General features: G+C 42.0%; 1 protein-coding gene across 8 annotated transcripts; it reads right to left on the bottom strand.

Moving 5' to 3' along the window:
- Positions 1 to 1,580: 1,580 nt before the first annotated feature.
- On the bottom strand, positions 1,581 to 17,585 carry saxo6 (stabilizer of axonemal microtubules 6). 8 transcript variants are annotated; one of them, XM_006780983.1, is made up of 16 exons: positions 17,524 to 17,585; positions 16,432 to 16,531; positions 16,206 to 16,337; positions 15,678 to 15,818; positions 15,438 to 15,532; positions 15,218 to 15,358; positions 14,071 to 14,232; positions 12,914 to 13,020; positions 12,744 to 12,831; positions 5,975 to 6,201; positions 5,720 to 5,899; positions 4,959 to 5,041; positions 4,071 to 4,132; positions 3,747 to 3,993; positions 1,902 to 1,964; positions 1,581 to 1,817 (listed from the first exon to the last, which is right to left on the bottom strand). In XM_006780983.1, the coding sequence occupies exons 2-16, from the start codon at positions 16,463 to 16,465 to the stop codon at positions 1,708 to 1,710; spliced, it is 1,872 nt and encodes a 623-aa protein (XP_006781046.1). In that variant the 5' UTR covers positions 16,466 to 16,531; positions 17,524 to 17,585; the 3' UTR covers positions 1,581 to 1,707. The 8 variants fall into 8 exon arrangements, with proteins under 8 accessions (XP_006781046.1, XP_006781045.1, XP_087687166.1 ...); XM_006780982.1 differs by lacking the exon at positions 17,524 to 17,585 and adding an exon at positions 17,003 to 17,199 and having other exon boundaries at positions 12,744 to 12,786; XM_087831040.1 differs by lacking the exon at positions 17,524 to 17,585 and adding an exon at positions 17,003 to 17,199 and having other exon boundaries at positions 3,747 to 3,994; positions 4,075 to 4,132.
- Positions 17,586 to 22,067: the final 4,482 nt, after the last annotated feature.

Here is a 22,067-nt window from a genome sequence, read left to right on the forward strand (position 1 = left end):
ATTTAAAGCACAGAAAAGATGTATTGTGTTCATAAAGGAATGGACCTATATCCCCCCTTTCATGCTGTTCATGCCACACGTCTCACTGTCGCAGCATAACCTTTCATACACTGATGAATGTAGACGCCATGACATCAACCTCTTTTTTGTGAAGTTCGTTGTTTGGAACTTCACAAATTAGAGGTTAAGCAACCAAAAGCCATGAGAGACGGCATGCTCCTACGGTAATGATTTGTCAGTGACAAGGGAGCCCTGCAGGATGATCTTTGCCAACGGATGTGGTCTTCTGCTGCTGCTTGTCTAATGACCTCTGACATCAGCAAGGCATTTTCTCCCAGGGAACTGCTGCTAGATGTTTTTCCCTTTTTTCAGGCCTTACTCTGTAAGCACTACAGATGGTCATGTAGGAAAATCCCAGCAGATCACTGAGACCTGTGCGTATGACACCACCAACCAAGCCACTTTCTTCCTCATGCCAATGCTCAGTTTGAACTCATCTCTACATGCCTAAATGAGACAATTAAGCTTTTTTAGGTTCACCTAATAAAGTGGCTGGGAAATATATATATATATATATATATATATATATATATATATAGTTTTGTTTTGTTTTTTTTTTAAATTGGATCACTTTTTATTTAAATCTTACCCAGTGACCCAATGAGTAAAAAGGGAAAAATGCTCTAATCTGATCTAGAGGAAAAATTACCCACCTTGCAGGTTATTTTTTCCTCTGTGCAGGACTTTCACAAAGTATGGTGACATCGCAGGAGAGCTAACGTCCACACACTCCTTCAGCTTTACATTGTTTGCTCTGTGCTGTACATTGTTATGAGGGGAATTCAGTAGCTGCTATTCGCTTGTTTGATGTTTTGGTATATCCATTGTGTTTGTACAAAGCAAGCTGCTCGGTATTGTATCCTCTCTGACTGAAGGAAGTGATTTAAATATTTGCTTTTCCTCCCAGGGTGACATCACCTCAATGCTTACAGAGGAACAGACCATTAAAGAAGAGACACTAGGTGTGGGGGAAAAAAAGGTTTTCAGGAATTTTTCTGTTCTTTCCTGGTTTAATGAAAGTGACTAATATAAAATCAGACATTTGACCTGTAGGAAACAAAGCAACATGACTGATTCATAGGAACCTTTTTCATGCCAACCTCAAAAGAAACTTCATGTTTTTAGCTTTATTAGTAGTAACAAAACATGAAACAAAAAAATAAAATTCTCTGTGTTATTGTAGGTTTTTACCTTAAAATAAAAAGCACAACTTTTGTTTGTGATTTGGCGCTATGTAAATAAAATTGAACTCAATTATATTGAATGCTATGTACAGTTGTGTTCATAAGGAAGTAAAATAAGCTGTCGCTGTGTGTCCCTTCAAAGTGTGTCACTGTCATGACTTTGGCGGAAACTTTTGTCCGACTGACCGGTCTGACCTCATTCCCTCAAAACCTGAGGAAGAATTCATGTCCAGCCAGTTTCACACCAACATGTCTACGTTTTTTCAAAGATTTTAAAGTCCTGGAGTTTTAAGGAAAGTTGAGTAAAAGGAAACAAAATTGAGTCAGTGTATTATCATTTTCATTTGTATTTCTCTCAAAGGTCAAAGGATTACAGTAAAATCAGTAAAACACACAATTATCTCTCTTATTTAAATTTATCTATAAAAACCTCATCCTGACTACATTAAAAAAACACGCTGGGTCATCTCTTCCCCCAGAAGTCCTCCCGTCTCTTCTGAGCGCGCTCCAGAACGGCGGACGCCATGGAGCAGGAGGCTCCAGAGCGCCATGACAGCACAGAGACCCTGTCGTCTGGGTAACAGATGCAAAAAGAAAAAAGTCAAATAATTGTCATTTTAATTAGAAGGAGTTTATCTTAAAAGACATTTGGTTCACCTTCGTCTGAGCCACAGCCTCCGCCCGGACACGGACGCTCCCTGAACCTCAACCCCAGCTCACCTGAGGACATGCACAACAACCAGATTCATTGATCAGTCGCTGGCAAAAACGCACAGACATACACACACACACACAAACACATATACATACATACGCACAATCACACACGCACAGATTGCCTCCTGTGGTAAACTATCTTTCCCTGTGTTCAGGTCTCAATATGAAATTCGAGCTGTTGAGAAAAATGAAATCTGAAAAGAAAATGAGAAGGAAGTGAGGAGCCGAGGGGAAGGCCAGGCCATCCGTCTGTCTGCAGCAGGAGGAGCTGCTTGTATAATCAGGACTAAGGAGTAATTCATAAAAGTGCTCCAGTGTTACACCTGCAGCTGTGAAGAGGAGTATGTCTCTGCCACACTCTCCACATTAAATGTAACACTTTTCATGTTTACTCAAAAACTGCCAAAGCATGTAGTTCCTCCAACTCCTCTTGAGGCTCCAGCAGTCAGTCAGTCAACACAGGCTCACATGATAAAAAATCTGTTTACAGCAGAAATAAACATGTTCACAGCCTGATACAAACACTGTTTTATCTCTGTAACTATTGTCTTCTTTCATAACAAATCTACAGGAGCTGAACCTTTATTTAGCTTACTGCAGTTGAATTAAAGGCCTACAGTCTGTATTATTATATTTTTTAAATTATATTATTATTATTAGTATTATTATTATATTGGCCTCTTTGACTGGCATGTATTTTATTGATTGAAAGGTGCTAGCTGTCTGCTAGACTTCACCTCATCTAACTGGAGTCACTGAACTCTACCTTTAGACCATGTTTGTGCTGTTGGAGCTTTTTGTATTATTTTTAATATAATTATCTGACCAATAATATGACTGCTGTATTGTAACTGTGCCAAAAGATCGTCCAAGAACTCTGAGCTCCAGTTGTGATGAGTAAGTCTATGCTAACTAGCCAGCATTAACTAATAGCTTAGCACTCCAACCTGTTGCTCAAACACAGTCACTTGCAGCTACAGAGAACAACGTGGTAGCCAGAATGCTACATTTAAATCTCCAAAGTGGAGACTCCATCTTTAATTTACAGTCTCTAATGATTAACCTTATGTGTAATTTCATGAAGGAAGACCTGCAATCCCTCACCTCCGTGCTCACTTGGCTGTTCAGCTGCTAGTCTATTCTTCTTTTTCCCATACTGCCAAACTTAATGGTGACATCATTGGTCTAGTCTAATCATTGTCTCCCTCACATTCTGTGAGCCAATGAGCCTTCATGCTTTCAATCTTAGCACTCTTCTATCAGTCTGCCTGTCAGACTCAAAGACTGATTCATGAGACCTACCTCCCCATCTCTTCTTCACCCTGGTCTAACCACCGGAGAGTTTATTACTAAATTCTGTTGTGCAATAAATCAAGTTGAACTCTTCCAAATTATCACTCCTCACTGAACTATGAACAGTTTATGAATCGTATGTATGAAGGTCTGAAGTCCCATCCGCTTGCTGAGGGGATAAGAACATGCCAAGAGGTCTGAAGAAGACGATGATCTCTAATCCTAACACGGTTTTGGAGGCCATTTCCAATCCTTTAACACAACTTGATCCTGATAGGCTGCAGGAATACTAATAGACTGAGTGACCAATCAAAACGTAGAGGCAGTTTATATAAAATGACACCTGCTTATTTGGAGCCATCCTGCCTGCTGATGAGCTTGTACTTTAAATCTGTTCTAACTGCTCAGTAACAGAACTGGTGGCTTTCTCCAGGTCTTTCCAAACCACTGCACAGCCCAATCAAGTACCTTAATTCCAGTTCTGATGCTCACCGTTGTGCTGAAAGTCCGGGTGTCTCAGGGTGCCGTGGAAACCATGCAGCGGGGCCGGGACAAGAGGCGGTGGCGCTGCAGCAGGTGAAAGTGTTTGCTTCATCCTGGTTGGTTTAAACGGAGGGCTGGAGGCTGATTTGTGGTCATGGGCTGGGCTATAGGAGACAGTGATATTGTCTGACCACGCTTCCTTACGTTTGGCTGGTGTTTCTGACCCTGCTGTCATGGAAACAGCCGACCCACATCTCTGAAAACAGAAAGAATCACATCAGTGTCATAAGCCGATATCATTTAAGTTCAGATGATCTATACTTTCATCACTACCTGATGTTTGAGTGGAGAAGAGCCATCAGTGCTCCTCAGTTTCCCAACCAATATAGCGCCTCCTGCAGGACAATCACAGGCATTAATGTATTTATGTCCTGGCAGTAACATCTGCTCATTTACATCAATTTATTTTTGACTCTACCAGCGTGGCTTTGCATGATTCACAGATCACAATAATCCTTCTTTATCTTACACAGGGCCTTAGTGCGGCCCCTCAGTTTATTCTCTGTCTGACAAATTCTGTTTTAGCTCCTCTCCCTTTAACACACTCTTCTGATTGGTAAGCCCTTCGTATATAGGCTCTTTGACATCACACAGCCCTAAAAGCAAAAAAGAAACTGTGATAAACTGAGCTTCTGGCTCACACTGACTACTTGACTTCATTACCTGAAACATTGGTCATGTTTAATAATAAAATCCATCAGTAGAACAAAAGATAAATGTCAAAGTAAGTAATGGGAATATGCATAAGTCTTTGGGATAAATGAATGAGAATTACAGCTGACAGATATCCGAGTTTTTTTTCTACGTGTTGGTCTTTCCTAATGGATTCGGATGAACTTCAATCCATTCACAATGTGTAATTTCAGTTTAGTTAATATTCTTCTCCCAGGTCTTGGCAATCGGGAGACAAAACATGACCACTCTGCTTTTCTACAAATGGTAGGGTTAGTGTTGGATTCCTGACGACGAAAAAGCAAATAAAAAGCTCAGATGGGAGCCAGTGGGTTTAAGATCTGGTATAAAACCTTTTTAACCTGCATGCAGTTGATGCCAGATTAAATGTGATTAGGTCACAGAACTCAAACTCAACTCGAACCAGCTTATTTACTTATTAAATATGAAATTTTATCTATCTAATGTGAGGGAAAGATGTCTGCATACCAGCAGCAGGGGTGGTCAGGTCGTGATGAGTCCTCTGAACCGGCTTCATTTTTATCTCGGGAGTTGGCAGCCTTCCCTCCTCTCTACACACACACACACACACACACACACACACACACACACACACACACACACACACACACACACACACACACACACACACACACACACAGTTCCTGAGAATGAGCAAGGCTGCTTTGATCTGAGTGTCAAACTTTTGAGTCACTGTTTTCTTCAGCAGAAATGGAGCTGAATCGAGGCCCTTCTGTCTCCTCTCAGACGTCACGTCGGTTTCATGTTAGCATTAGCTCACCAGCTAATGCTAGCAGACGCCTGAACCTTTAAACCAGCTGCAGCAGACTTCATCTAACCTGTGGGTCTGTCCTGGTCTTTATGATTGATGATGTCATTCCTTGATGCTGCATTTGATTGGCTGTAGTGTGTTCTCATCTACAGAGAGGTGACAGATTGAAGGGGAAAAAAACAGACGAGTATCCAGGATCTCTGACAGTTTATCCTGGTTTTTTCTTTCATTTGTCACCAGCCTTTATGTAATCAGGCTTATTTCCTTTATTTTGTTGGATAACTCAAACTTCAATCTGACCTTTTAAAATAATTTCTTCTTCTATTTTTTTCTCATTTTTTATCAATAAACTCCTGATATTATCTGTCAAATCCAGTAGAGACAGTCCCTCCATTACTCCACTATCCTTTCACAGAGAACAGTGACAGAAAAGAGAGATTGTAAAGAGGAAACTCACTCATCTGTAGTTTCTTCTTCTTCCTGTTTTTCCTCTTCTTCTTCATCTTCTTTTTCTTCTTCCCCCCAGGCTGTACGCCGTTCAGCAGGAGGTCCCGGTACGGCTTGTTTATTTATTTGTGTGTCCTTGCTCATTTGCTGTGTTTCTGAGCCTGCGATGGAGGATCTCTTACTGGAGTGACTGAACAGACGACAGAAATCAGCACAGAGCAGCGTTCAGTTCTTTCTTTTACTTCTAACCAGTTGCATCTCTCACCTGGCCAGGTCCAGGGGCTCCACACAGGAAGTGCTGTAGCTGTTGCGGTCAGGTGAGGAGTCGGGGGGAAAGCGAGGGGAGGCGGGGTCATTAGCTGAGACCGTGGTGTCCGTCGGCTCCCACAGAGCATTGTGTTCGGATACCAGCTGGCTCAGATGGTCTCTGGAAAAGTTGGTCCCCCAGGCGCGATGACGATACAACAACGCCTTCTGCCTCAACTCCTTCACCTGGAAACAAATAAATGGATCATCCCACCTTCTAAGGAGGAAGTCTTTATTTCCGGACATTTTTTGCTGGCTGTAATAAGCAGCTCATGGAGGTTAAGACTGTAACTGAATTCCCGTAAGAACTTAGTTGGACAGCTGTTTTAAAGCATTATCTAAATGAACTCCAGATAACTGGCCACAGACGCCAGTCGGTCAGAAACTGTATGAGTATCAGAACTGTAAACACTGTGTGCGCGGTGAGTCTGACACCAGCATTATGAAGTTTGCGGATGACAATACAGTCATTGTGCAGAGATGAGGCAAGACTGGAGGCCAGGTGGAAAATAACCTTTCCCTAATTGCAGATAAGATCAAGGCATGTACAAGTGTGATCTCACCTGGTCTTGCAGCATCCAGGAGCTTCTAAAGAAATCACAGCACAGAGTTTGCTGAAGAAATTTGGAATATCGGCCAAAGTCCTTAGCAACGTTTACAGATGTGCAGTCGCTACCTCAGTCACAGTGCAGCTTCAGAACAGGAAGATTTATCTCCTGCAGCTCAGTACATCTCAGGAGCAGCCTTGACGTCACTACAGGACATTTACACCTACAGGATTGTAGGGAGTGTCCATAACATCGCCTACCCAAACTTCTGCCCTTCACTATATGCTACAGTGGTCTGAAATCAAGGGCAGACTCCTGAATAAGACGATCAGTACTGCCCCTCTCCTACCCTATCACTGTTGTAACTATTATTATCTGCTATTGCACTTTCTCATTTGTACCGTGTAAACTGCTGTGATTATTTCCTCTGTGCTTATGACAATAAAACCTCTACTTCAATCTAGAAGTTTTCAGTAGAAAAATTTACATTATCTAATACTGAAAGCAGAAGATCAGGTGAGGAGCGAGACCAGGAAAATGGTTGTGATTGTTTCACTGGGAGTTCATTCTCCAGGTTGAGGCTGTCGGTGTGGAAATCTTTTGTAACGTCCTGAGAGGTCAGACACTCAGAGGAGGGTGCTCAGAGGAAACGACCAAACTGTGGTGCACTTTTCTTCCCGTGACTTCATCCACTTTCAAAAATCAAAATAAAGATGATATAATCCAGACATGAATGGTAAATGGGCTGGTACTTACATAGTCCACCAGTGTGTGAATGTGAGAGTGAATGAATAGTGGAATTGTAGAGCGCTTTGAGGGTCTCGAAAAGCGCTATATAAATGCAATCCATTATTGATATTATTATTATAGTGCCTTTCAACTCCTGCAGCTCAGTACTCAAAGCACTTTCTACCACAGATTATTTTGAGAACCTAACTCCTGTGATAAACGAGGGACCACTGTATTCATATTGAGATCCTCCAGCTTTAAACTGTATTACCCTTCCAGGACCTGAAGCTCAGGAAAGCACTCCACCAACAGCCAAATCCATCTGTTCTCTGATTGGATTGTTAAATTCGTGATTGACAAGACATTGACCAATCAGCTGAAAGGAAGAAAAATTGGGTCAAAATTTGTACTTGCAAGATGAAAGTCTTAGAGTTGCTGCACATAGTATTTTGCTTTGTATCTGTAAGCAGACCTTAACAAAATATTTTTTACAAACAAGTACAAGTACAAAATATTTATGACCACAATTTGAGCCCATATTTCTATGCCACTGAAAAGTAACAAACACCAGAGTGGAGTGGTTTCAACTTAACTTCCACACACATAGGTCACCGCCAACCTATCTAGGGTTAGGGTTCACTTCCACCCATTTCTGCAAGGCTTTGAACACGCATATGGAAACGCTTTAAGCAGAAAACTTTAAGTTGAAATAAATGTTAATATCTAGTTTTTAAAAATGTGCTAATTTAGCATGCAGCTAAAACAAAACTTAACTGTAACACTTGACAGGTTCCTGGTGACCTCGAGGATGTTAACTGGGTAAGAGAGGAAAACGTAAGTAAGACCATGGTTTTCTCTCTCAAAAGACAGACGTAAACTTCAAATTTTAGGGATAAAACAGTCAAATAATATATAAAGTAATTTTCACAATGACAAAAATGTCAAACCTTTACTGGTAACAGCTTCTAAAGTATCAAAGATTTTCTCTGTTTTATCATCATGAGTTGAATATTTCAGGTTACTGATCTGACTTTTTTATGGGCCAATTAAGATTAATTTGATGAACTTTTAACATTGCTGCCATTGTACATTGTCTTCTTTACTCTGAAGTTTGCATAGGAATGCTATGAAACCCCCTTATGGTCTCAGAGGGGGATTTCTTTTTTCTGGATAATTTCTCTGTTTACTTGAAGTAAAGTTTCCATTGTCTGTGACCACATAAAAAGGCTGAGATACAGCATTGTGTGTTTAGCAGAAAACTGCAGCTGCTTGTGACCACAGCGCGTAGTTAATGTCTCAGCTGTGACTGTCAGGTAGTCTTCACTGACTGTGACGGTGTTTGGTGTTAATATCCTAACTGGAACACATCAGTTAAAGTCTTAGTGGAAGCTTCTGTATCCCTGAACTCCTGTGGTGTAGTGCTGACACACCACAGCTATCAAACAAGAACCACAGCTTTAAACAGCACGGACAGATACTTCCGTGACAGCATACAATCGACCACAAATGATCTTTAAGTCTGAGCAGTAACCGTAAGCAGCCAAAGCCTCTGCAGCTTTATCCTGCCTTCTAAAAAAGGTAATAAGCAAGCAATGCATCATGTCACATCATCAGTCCTTTCTATAGCATCTGCACAGTGGGATAAAGGCAGGGATAAAGCAAAAGGTTTTGAAGATGGATGCAAAAATTATGCCAAAAATATTCCCTGTTAGGAAAGAACTTTCTAATTGTCACTCTAAAGGAGCTCCAACAAAAGCAGCAGCTACAACGATATTTCTTAATACACTTTATACATTTATATTAAGACTGGCTGAAGATAGTTTCAGTCCAGCAGTTACTCACCAGACTGCCTTTAGAGCGTCAGGGTTGCCTGAGGCGGCCTCCTAATGATTTAGCACCTCCTGACTTTTCTTGTTGATGTCAAATACACTGTTATCAAGGTGTTTCCACACAGGACGAGGTTAAAGCAACAAGACTGACCAGGAACCACTGGATCCCAAACAAATTCAACAACGTATAGAAATAACCATTAGTGACACAGATGAATGGCTCCCCAATTAAACTGAAGTGATTGAAGTGATTACCAATGACAGCAAAGCACACACTGACCAACGTGACAGAATGATGAGTTCAACAGAGGACTACTTCCAGAACCAGAGCCTGAAAATTGGAATGAATTTCAGACTCCAAAGCTATGTAACTGCCATCTTCTTTAAAAAACTCTAATCTGGACTTTTTGTTCTTGAGTGTCACAATTTGTAGTCTGTGACTTTGATACAACTCAAAGAGTCTTGAACTATTATACCTAAAGCTTGAAAGTGTTACATTCTGAAGAGTTTTTTTCATGTAAAGGATCCTAAGACCATCCCCCTCTGCTGTCTTTGACTACCAACAACATTAGACCCTCAAAAAATTCAGTTTGCAATCTGAGTACAAAGAGGAGCTCAAACTACATAGGGTCATGCCATGCCTGAGTCCCTTTCATTCACTGCTAAACTTTACAGAGGCACATGTTCAGTGTGGCGTCCTCTTTTGTTGGCTCATACTGCATCCACTGATCCTGAGACCCTCCACATCTTTTGATTGAGCCTTTTTAGAGACATGAAATCTGATAAATCTGCACTTCAGCTTCAGCTGATTGTTTCATATGTGCTCTGAGCGGTATAATAAAAACTCAGAAAACTCTGTCACCAGTCCAAACATTTCCAGATCTGTATGTGCTCCAATGAACCCTTCTGTCCTAAAAGCTATACAAAGATGACAAATTTAAATACTTGCACGTTGACTATATTGTGCAGCCTGACAGATTCGACAGTGAATGCTGCAGTCCAATCATGCCCAAGTTACTTGGAACGCAGCAACATGATGAGGCAACAAGAGCATAATCGGAATAGAGTGGATCAAAAGACAACACAAATTCGTAGAAAGTGTGTTGGTTGGTGCACGTGATTGGCACATTAGCAAATTAATGAGTGAGCAGGAGGGAAGTGCTGAACAACGAGTTTCCTGCAGATTTATGGGAAATGATTTAAAGGTTTGCGCAACCAAATGTGCATTTGCTCAAAAGTTCTTCCGCCTTTCTCAGATTATGCTGGGATCAAAACAAGTTAACAATGAAGCTGCTAATAAAGATGCTGATCTGCTCTGATTGTGTAATGTGTCACAGTAGATTCTTGTAAAAAGTCACCCAACCCTGACCCCAGCCCAACCCTGGATAACCCTGACCCTATTCTGAAACCTCAGTATGTTTCCAGTCTGAACCTAACCGAGCAACCCAGCAGCAGTAAGCCTGACGCTGCACCTCTCTCTGACAACTGTCGCCCTGATGAATTCACAGCTTGTGACACCAGCCGACAACTTCCCTGCACACACTGGAAGTTTTCGAAGGCCACCGCAGGCTTGGAAAGCTTAACCAGATGGTTACACCTCCCACAGATTCACTGATCTTATTTTCACTGAGCAGCTGTTTCTGTGTGAAAGAATCTGCAGCACAGGTAGCTTTAATCTTCATGACTTTATGAGACAAAACCATCAAAAATATACTCCTGAATGCTACTTCACAAAGTTTCCTGTGAAGAGTGGAGGTCTGGTTTTAGGAGGGCGGAAATTCACAATCAAACCACATTAAAAGACTTTTGTAAATGCTTGCTGTTTACAGCCAGTTATGCAATACATACGTTAAAGAAAGGGACAGAAATATGTGCCCGACGCTGTAAGATCTGTGTACATTTTGACCTTGAAGCACCTCTGTAGTCGTGCGTGGGTTATTTCCATTTATAAATGGAACTGGTCTGACCCACTTTAGATCAAACTAGGCTGCATGCTGCCCACGAGCAAAGATCAGTCTGACACCCCTGGAATCAAATATAAAGTCAATTTCGGTTGTTTTGGTCTTTTTAAGTGTCAGACAAACTTCTGACTGACAACTAGTTAGCCAGCAAGTGTGCAGAAAAGATGGTGATGGTGAAAACGCTTTATCACTGGACTCCACACCCATCCTTCAAACAGTTAGGCCTTTGTGCAGCGTGTTTTTGTAGATACTTGCCTGCAGAAAGGCCTTTCCTCCAGAAACCCACTTGCGCTGTGTAAGCTGAATGCTGATTGATTGAGAAGTAGGAAAAGCCAAAATAGCTACCGCAAGGTTGAAGAGGAACAGGAGAAGCTCAAATGAAACGTCAAAGATTTAAAAAGACGGCATGAGACGCAGAGACAGCGGTTGCAGTGGACACGTTCAGTTTCACTTCAGATCTTTAAAGAACTTCACTCTTCTCTGTAGCTGATGGACCAACAACACCCAGAGCTGGAGCGGCCCAAAAGCCAGCTGCACCACAGACTCTGGGCACTGCCTCCATCAGGCGGCAGATGCTCTCTGCGGGTGAAGAAGGAGCTCACTATAAGAGCAGCAAAGCAGCAGCATGGATGGAGCTGCTGGAACAGCTTCAGGAAACATTCTGTTGAAACAGGAGAGTTTAAAGTGTTTCATGTTGCTGTGACAACGCTTTCCATCCATCTGGTAGGAGCATACCTGTGTGTGTGTGTGTGTGTGTGTGTGTGTGTGTGTGTGTGTGTGTGTGTATGACTAAGTCTGACATGTTTCCCTGAAATGAAGCTCTGTGGTTTTACTGCTGACACTAGCACTCTGGTTTTCTATCAGCAACATACAAACACACACACACACACACGCACGCACACACACACACGCACACGCACACGCACACGCACACGCACACGCACACACACACACACACACACACACACACAGAAACACAAAACAGGAAAACACACACTCTGTTCAGGCAGCATTGAGGGTGATCAGTGATCAATGCTGATGACTGGGGCTTACAGTTAAACATGGTTAAATACTGTTTGAAACACTGAATGTTGAACACGTTATTTTAAATCCTCCGGTGTGTTTGTCCGCTGCTGGATGGTGGAAAATGTCAAATTCAGAGTGAGGGGAAGCTGTGTAACAGTGCCAACATAGTGCAGAACAAGCACCCGATCTGACCCTGACTCAGGAAGTCAGTTAACAGGTTGTGTGAAAGATAGGAGACAGAGGTGAATGGGAACGGTTTCAGGCATCTCCAGACACTTTCAGGCCTGTCACATGAGCTCTCCTCAGTGCAGAGAACAAGGCACCGTTGGAGGCCCAACAAGCTTTGGTGTTCGCTGTGAAGGAAGGTTGAGCTGCACTGTGAGCAGAGGGCCCACTGTTAGAGGATGGGCACTGTGATTGGGTCATTTTGTAGGATTTATTTCAGTAAATTTGTGGTTTTGTCAGTTTTGGTCCTCCATATAAACCAGGTAAGAAACAAACTTTGAACCTCTCTCTTCTGTGCTCTGCTATGACCTCTGGTCAGTGTCTGATAGCGTCTCCACCTGCATAACTACACATAAATGAATATGTGTGAAACAGGCTGAGCACTGTGAACGGCTTCGCCGGATCCTGACCTGTTGGGCAGCGCTGTCCATGGCTCCGCCTCCCTCTGGGATCCTGCAGAGGGGAGAACGAAAGCTCGACTCATACTCTGTTAACATCCTGCCAGACACACACAAACGATTTAATGAATGAGTTCATGAGCACAAAAAACACAGCAACACACACACACACACACACACACCTGTATCCTCTCCGCACTTGGCTTGGAGGTGGGGGCATGTCCCTCTGAAGAGCATCCCGCTGGAGGCGGGGCTTCTTCTGTGACTCCTCCTTCCTCCTCCTGGTGGTCTGTAGGTTGAAACAGAACAGATGTGTGTGCAGCTCATCAGCAGCTGTGGCTGTTTGCTTAAAGAGGTGTTACACTTAAACCTACACCATCACTGATTAATAGCTTTAAAGATGAGTAATGTTATGAATGCCTCTGGGAACAAAAGCTTTAAAAAATATGAAAATAGAGTACACAGTCAAAATGCTCTGCTTGGTCCCTTCCTCGACTCAACCTCTGCTTTCTGCTTATTCACAGTGACTTTCTTAGTCTGACATACATCCATTACAAAGTGCCATTATACTCAAATCTTAAAAAAAATCACATTTATAGGTCTTTGTGCTTGAGTCACACGCAGAAATCATGAAATTTCACAGAGCCCACCTCACTGAATGCATTCAGGGTTGTTTTAACTGACCTGCAGTCTGCTCTGCATGACCATTCCTGCTCATTTTTGGCCCGAGACTTCCTGGAAACTGACACTCACAGGTCTCATTTCTCCCGCTTCTGTTCTGAAAGCAGAGCTTTTAACTGTGACACACTGGTGATGGAGTCTTATCTGCCTATCTGACACTCTTCTTCACCTCGCCAGCAACTCTGTCTGTCATACTCCTCACTTCCTCCTCATCTCTTCTCTCTCTCCTAGTCTCCTGCACAAAACCAATAAAATATAACCCAGTCAACCCTGGAGGCTAATGCTTGGTGGGACACAAAGAAGAATCGTCTCGCCTGCAGAACAGCAAATGAATGTGGGGCAAAGTCTTCCTACTGCAGAATTACATATAAACTCAAAGATATAAGACAGAAAAAAAAGACATGAACTGGTTTGGTTTCCAAAATCACTCAAGGGTCCAAACACACCATTAACCAAAGTATAAAGTGCAGAAATCAGCATCAGGATGCCTCGAGCTGAGCCTCTACCTTTCACACTGCCTGTGCCAAGCGGAGGATTAGGTTGTTGACCTTCAGGCAGAGGACCATCAGGTTGGTGTGTGACCTTCAAAATGCTATGTGATTTTTCAGGGCAGAGGTCACTACACTAAGTAGGTCTTCACATCTGCACACATCTGTACCTTGTATGTTTGGAAGAGCGGGACTCTCTGATCCTCCAGGTGTTTCCGAAGCCGGGGGCCAGCAGGTGGCGCCAGACCCTGGAAGCTGCACTGATACTCTGTTTTCATGGAGACAGGGTTTATCTTGAAGGGCGGGACAGACCTGCTGCTGGAGTGCAGCACCTGGAGAGCAGAAGTGATAATCAATCAATGAAAAGATCAACTGGATCCACAGGTGTGATCATCTAGTTTCCACCTTTCACTCTGCTCCCCTGAATCTGTGTTTAAAGCTCAGTGCTGACCCCTGCTGTGCACAGCAGTACACAGCGTGCTATCAAACCACTTATTAAACCCAGAAACTCTGAGTAAGCAGTGGAATATTCATCAAAGGGTAAAATCTGTGACAACCACATATGATTACCACAGTAAAAAACTATACAAAACAGTTGATTTACACAGTATCAGCACTTTGTGGCATTCATGTGCGACTGATCTGATCAGAAAATGTTACAGAAATGAATGTTTCTGACTTAATTTCATTTCAGTTCCGGTTGTGAAATAAAGAACTTTACAAATACAAATTCACTTCATTTCTTTGATGTGAATATTTTACTTTTATGAATGCTTCCATTAATTTACAGTCCCATTCATCCATTTATTTAGATACTGTTTCAAATGACTCACTAAAACTGTACGTTTATCATTAAATGCACCACAATGAAACAAGCATAATTCCTAATATTATCTATTAACTTTTTTACTCTTTTTCTTTAATTTTTGTATTTATTTTTTTTTCTGTGCAACTTTTGCAACTTTTAAAAATAAGATACTTTCATAAACGACTAATAAAAACAAGACAAAAAAATGCAGCATGTTAGAAACTGATCTACAAAATGACTCTGATTGGCTAAGACTTTTATGAAACTCACTGTCTTTGAAATTATGATCTCGAGCTAATTTACTGGAAATATATTTACAGTTTTTATTTTTCTTGCACTCGGCGGTTTTTATTGATCGGAGTGTGCTGGACACAAGGCTCCTCAGGGTAACGTCCAGGTCACACCTGAGGAGCACCGCATGTTTGGTTTCTGAGCCGTCGGTGGACCTGCTCTGCAGCAGCACACCTGGATCTGTGGGAGCTCAAACATATTTGTGCATCTGGTCTCACCTGCTCTGCAGTCAGTATGGGCGAAGCAGCAGCGGCTGTTGGCTTCTTCCATCCAAATTGTCTGTGATACTCTGAGTGCTTCCCTCCTGACCTTTGACCTCCTGATCTCAGCCCCGCCTTTTGTCTCAGCGCATAATCGATCTACAGGACAAGTACATGACATGCTGTTGGATAGTCTTCAAAGAAACAATCAGGATTTGTCAGTTTTTGCGGACTTCACCTCAGCCCCTGATGGTGCTGGCTGCCCGTTAGCTGCTGCTGTCACAGAGTGGCTGGGCTGTGGTTGGCTGTCAGGCTGCAGGGGACGGGGCTTCACTGAGGAGAAAAAGAACATGAAACTGCGTGTTGAACATTCAGAACATTAAAGGTCTGTTGGTCATCTGGAGCTGGTTTAGTTTCTCTTTGCTTTATGATATTTGAATCGGTCATCACGTAGCTACTGCTCCATGTATTTACTCACCAGGTTTTCCATCAGCTGCCGGTTCCTCAGCAGGTCGTGGTCCGGCTGGAGTTTCCGGCTCTGTCGGGGATCCGGGATTTGCTGTTGGTGGATTGGGCTCTGGGGAGGGCATCCTCCTGTGGGCTGAGTGGCTCCTAAAACCTGGCAGTTTGAGAATCATCAAAATTTCCGGCTCGTTCTTTCACTGATAAGACAAACACGATCAAATGAAACATCCTGGAGAGTCTGACCTTTTAGTTAAAGCTGTTTTAGCAAAATGAACTAAACTTCAGGCTTAATCTGTAGTCAGAGAACAGTGTGAACGACTTCTGCTTTCCTCCTGCTGTTCAAATTAGCCTCTTTGTGGAGGCTGTTAGAAAGAGCAATGAAGGTAAACAGGACTTTGTGACTGAATGCAGTCATCCTTGAACTCCAATGTGACGCTCACATTAAAGACACTTGTGCCACAGCTGGATGTCAAAGCTGGATCTGCAGCCTCTTCTACTTCATATACACCTTCATTATGCAGCAGCAGCATGGGGTTCCTACCAGCAGAGGGCGCTGCTCTGTGAGCCAGAGAGTGCTGCTGCTCATCACCTGGAGGATGGAGCAGAGAGGTGGAGGACTGAGCTGGGCACAGAGGCCTCCTCAGGCGCTGAAGACCCGGCTCCCTGCTGACACCTGACAGACAAACATCTCATGTGTTCAACCACTTCATGTCAGAGCTCAGGTGCAGCTTATGTTTGTTTTATTGTGGTGGTTTCCTGTTTCTTACCCATCTGGTCGGAGCGAAGACCGGCCAACGGCATGCAGCGCTGAGGAGACGCATTTCTGGAGCGGGAAACACCAAAGCTCTTCTGATACTCAGTCTGACTCTACAACAAAGACACAGAGATGCAAAAGCTCACAGGATGGAAACAGGTAACGAGGTATGATTGAAAAAACTGCTGATCAATTAATCATCAATAGATTAATTATTTTTTAATATAAATATTGGAACTTGTTGCTGTGCAGGTACATTTAAGGTCATTACATCCACCGGTTAGTTTCAAAATAAAACTCTGCAATTTATACAAGTTCAGCGCCAGTTCTTCACGTCTTTATCTGAAAAATCATCCTTCAAAATAAAAGCAGTAATATGGTGCACTCTTAAGCGAAACAGCTTCAGGTCGACGTGTTTTCGGTGTTGCAGTGAGGTGTATGTTGTGTTGAATGATTTGGATGATCTGACTTCATCGGATTAAATACAGATTAATCCCTCTTCTGCTATCACGTGCAGAGTGAGGGTCAGGATAACTCACTGTGCAGCATCTGCTGCTAATGCTAATACCTGTTGCGTTGTTTACCTTGAATCGGACGGTCATGGCGCGCTTGCTGCTCTCCAGACACCGCGAGAAGTCACCCCTCTGTCATCACGCGACAGGTTAACTCGTTAACTAGTCGGTTAATGTGCTATAACTAGCTAACTAGCCTGACCAACATGCTGCTAACGACCGGCTCCGCTTCTCTCTTCGGACTAAATCACGGAAACAAGCTACCCCGGTTGCCATGGCAGCTAAGTGTCGTGCGCAGGCGCGTCCACAGCGGGGCGGCGTAGGACGGTGCGTCACTGGACCGACATATTGCTCCGGGGTAGCTTATGAAGGCAGAGGTCCAAACAGGGTAAAACCACCATTAATAAAGCACTTGGATGTGTTACAAATGCTACAGCTCGGTCTTCGAAACCGGAAGTTTACTTAAATAAAAAATGTTTTAACTTATTATATAATTATGTATAATAATATATTGCCTAATATTTATTTTACAATCCTGCAGCTTGTAAACATCAAATTAAAAATACCGTAATTATTTCAACACGTGTACTGACCTGTTGTCAAGTTGTGAGAGCTGCAGATCAATCACGTGGCTCAAAGTCGTCAAAGGGGCTAAACAGAAAACTGGACAGCTGCAGCTCAGATATGAAGGTCTAATAAATGGGTAACAGATTCAACAGACAAATATAATTCTCATGAATTTCCTGGTTACATTATTTTAATTATTCCGTTTATGTAAACCAAGATTTAAGTCAGTTTAGTCGGATTAAAATAACTATTATTTATTGTGATATTTTAACATATTCATAACAGTGAAATGTCCCACAGGAGGTACTCACCTGTGAAAAATCATACTGTGGTGTTTAGTTTTCTCCTACTGGAAAAGTCGAAATGCAGCATAGACATCTGGTATTTTATATAGAAACAGAAACCGACACGTTAAATCCAGCTGAAGTGCTGAAGAGACAAAACCAACAGTTCCTCCAACGTCCACCAGAGGCTCCCATTTAAAACCAAACCACCATCCACTTTACAGCCTGGTTAAAAAAAACATGCTGCCTCTATTAACATTTTCCTTTTAACAACAGCTTTTCAGAGAATTATGTTTTACAGTGATTTATGTTCACTTCAGGCTCCAAAAGTGAACAAGATGGTAATGTTTAGGCTTCATAATGCAGGAATAGTTGACAGCATTGACATCACTAATGATTCAGGTCATAATCTATTAAAGCATATATTATTTCATTCATTAATCTTCAAACAGAGATTCTGATCTCAGTACCACCAGATCTGATGGTTCTCCACGCTGAAGATGTTACGGATCAGTCAGTCTTCTGTGGGTGACGGTAATCTGGGGTTTACACAAACCACTTGTTCACCACTTTGGTGGTGATGTGATAGAAGTATTAGATCTTATGAATTCTATGACACTAAGCTTCTAGTTCCCACAGCTGCCACCTTCCAATACCCATGTTTCACACTGATTGTGTGTATATATATTTATATTTCTCATACATTCTTATATATGTTTATATATGTCTATACTGTGTATTTTGTTGTACAGTTATCTTATTTTCAACTTTAATTTATATATTTTATCTTATTCTTTCCCAGTTAAATTACCCTTCATTCTAATTTGTGTTGTACAGTTATCTCATTCTTAACTTAATTTTTTATATTTTATTTTATTTTATTCCTTCCTGGTTAAATTTACCCCTTTTTTATTTTTTCATATTTATTTATTTATTTCCTATCTTATTCATAGCCTTTTTTTTTTTTTTTTTTTTTTTTTAAGGTCACGAGCAGTTGTCCAAGCATTTCACTGCATATCGTACTGTGTATGACTGTGTATGTGACAAATAAAATTTGATTTGATTTTTTTGATTTGATGCACACTACCCAACCTCAGGCCATGACATATATGCACTTGATGCAGATCCCCAACATCTGCCTCCACATCCGCACACAATGCGGCTCAGGTGGTAGAGCAGGTCATCTACCAGTTGGAAGATTGCTGGATGATTCCTGATGCTGAACTCAAGAGTTTCCCCTGGTGCATCCATCAGAGTGTGAGTGTGTGTGACTGGTTGAATATGTCCAGTAGTAGGAAGTGCTCTCTGAGTATTTAATGTCCATCTTGGTGGCTTCTTGGTTGTCATATCTGGCAGCTTCATCTCATCCTGTTTGTGCAAAGCGAAGGTGTAGGCCAAAGTCCAGGTCGCTGAGGCCTTTCTAAACAGGTTCAGGGCGACAAAGAAGAGGAGCAGAGATAGGACACAGCCTTGTCTGTGATGCTGAAGAAGTCCCAGTGACCATTTCTTGGTTTTGCAGCTCAATCGTCGGCACGGATCTTTGAAGATGGTAACTAGAGCTCCAGCGATTTGCGCCGTTTGATTTCTACGAGTGGCTGAAATTCAGAATGACTCCACATCACAGGTTGCTGTTACAAAATTGCACCACTTTTATTCATTTAAGGCTTTTTAGTTTTTAACTTTACATTTGGCTTCACTGCCCCCTCCCCTCCCCCTGCCTCCTGCTGCCACTGTGGGTTTCCGTACTGGGAAGAAACCAGTTCAGACCATTTCAGCACCAGTGTTTAATCTCCCAGCAGCTTACTGGGTGGTTTTTTTTCCTTTATTTTTTCAAAGCTGATACATCACTGGTTGAACTGGTTTCTTTTACATTTCACTGGTCATCATGCCATACAGAGAAAAAGAAGCAGAATTATATCAGTACTGAGAAAAAAAAATAAAAATAATTTCTTCGTATTGTGAACTGCTCATTCCAGTTTGCATTCGGCTGTGGCTGCCATGGTCACTTCAACCTCACATCCGATTGAGGACTGGAAAGCAGAGTGAAGTATGTAAATGTGCCTCACATGGTCTGTGACACACTGTAATGCAGCTGTAAGAGTGAACTTTAATGCTTAAACACATGAAATGTAGTCAGATTTTGTTTTTAGTCACATTTACATGTTCATATCTGCTTACAGCTGCCGTACAGCAATACCACTTCTATTAAATGTTTACATGCTGCTCTTAAATGCCAAATACGGGCACTTAAAGTGAAGTGTTACCATCTGCACCTATTTACTGTAGCTGTCAAGGCCTCAGTGCGCTTTAAATGAAGTGTGTAAAGACTTTAACACACATCTGTTTCTGTCCAAACACTCAGTCCTGGCTTCGCGTCTTCAAAGCAACAATTGCAGCTACTTTTCAGTCTGCACCATCATTGCAGATGTGTGAAAATAAGGCCTAGCTCCCTTTATCGTGTTTTCACACAGCTGCTTCTGTTGATTCTCACACAATTAAGAGATCTAAAGAACTTTTTTCCAAAACATTAGACTTGTTTCTTCTTCTTCTTAAACCACACTGACGCCTTCAGAAGTCACAGGAAATGACGAATGGCACCATAGCCTCTGGGCGAAGGCCCGAAAGGTCAGAGTGCAGCCACGGCTGGCCAGCGAAATGACTAAAAGTTGTTTCTGAGGATGAAACTCCCGCTTTAAAACCAGAACCCTTAACAAACTCACTTTGAAGCAGTTCTAAACAGATAAAAGGACATTTCAAGCATTTATCACCTCATTTCCCCTCTTAATGAATTACTCATAACCATAATCAGCTATAATCACATAAATGAATACATAATATGAAGCGTCTCTATTGATACATGAAGAAATACTTTCCAACACTGAGAATACACTGCAATGCTCAATGTATATGTGAATAAACAGTTAAAATAAACATAATCACACCATTATATGTAACTAAATATGCTTGCTAATCATCATTAATCATCAGTCATTAACTGCTAATACACCAGTTATGGATACTGTGTAGGAGAAGTGATAAAATATACTTAAAAATGGCCTCATATTGTTTTAAACTGTCATGAAAGTGGCTTATAAACATTATCAAGAGTACGATGGGGTGTATTTTTTATAATCCATGTTTGTTTTTGGCTATAAAAGGTGCTCTGCGCTGCCCCTTGTGGCGTACACAGAAACACCTATTATACCTGCAGCTTTCAGAAATAACAGCAGTGGGTGTTTTCTGCTTTACGACCAACAGAGGCAGTATTGAGCCCCTCCTCTGTTGATATTACAAGAATAAAGCTGGAATCATCATAACGTGCTTGCAGGAAACAGTTGGCAATCGGCCTGCCACAGCCACAAATGGCCCTCCGGCCCGGAAGCTTCTGCTCGTGTCATGCAAACTGTTGCAGCAGCACCTCCTGGAGGTCAGACCCGGTACTGGCAGAAACATCAACATGCTACATGACTGAAGACACTGGAGGAGACCCAGAATACTGACAGCAGTACCCCGCTGATAGTACAACACTGTGCACAGCAGCACTCACAGAGGTCACGGGTCCAGCAAGCGTTTCCCGTGAGCTGACCACGCCCACAAACACATATTCAAAGGATTTCTGTGGGTTTAACCCCCTCAGGCTGGACTGCAGCCATGCTACTATTAAACTGAAACACTGAGACTTTAAGTTTGTTCTTCAACTGATAAGAAAACACCTCCATCTATCGATGCTAACAATTTAACATTTAAGTATTACTCAGCACGGGGCACGCTAAAGTGTTAGCACGACGTACCAAGAATACAAGAAATTCCGCCTTCTCCTGGTTGTATTTGGGAATCCATCCATCAGAAGCTTAAAGGGGACCGATTATGCTTTGTTAGTTTTTTGTTTATTCTTGAAATCTTGACTCTCATAAGCTTTACTTTGTTTCTCATAATTTTGACCTTATTTCCAAAATCTTGACTTTTTTAAAATTAAAATCTTATTTCAGTTTTATTCTCAAACTCTTGACTTTATTGTTGAAATACCTACATCATTCTGCAACTTTATTCTGACAATACAAACACATTTTTTTCCTAATATGGTCCTGGTACTCCTTTCTAAACTTTAATGCCAGATATTTATTTTAAACATGGCCATAGTTTTAAATAATGGGATGAAAACGTGTGAAAGCTGTACTTGTACACACAAAGCTCAGGCTTCAGTTTGTTTTTGGTGCTGCCCCTCTGCAGGCTCCCATCAGTGGACCGATTAGAAGAAGGCGGGCTTTCAGGGATGGGGATGCCCT

This window comes from Neolamprologus brichardi, chromosome 17, assembly GCF_056152115.1.
Source record: "Neolamprologus brichardi isolate AB-2024 chromosome 17, ASM5615211v1, whole genome shotgun sequence".
NCBI lineage: Eukaryota > Metazoa > Chordata > Actinopteri > Cichliformes > Cichlidae > Neolamprologus > Neolamprologus brichardi.

What these genes read in the sequence shown, in the direction of transcription:
- saxo6 (XM_006780980.1), bottom strand. An exon ending in CGCTCTTCCAAACATACAAG is followed by an intron (nt 13,021 to 14,070) that starts GTACAGATGTGT and finishes TTCAACCTACAG; the next exon opens with ACCACCAGGAGGAGGAAGGA. An exon ending in CTTCTCCACTCAAACATCAG is followed by an intron (nt 3,994 to 4,070) that starts GTAGTGATGAAA and finishes TTCTGTTTTCAG; the next exon opens with AGATGTGGGTCGGCTGTTTC.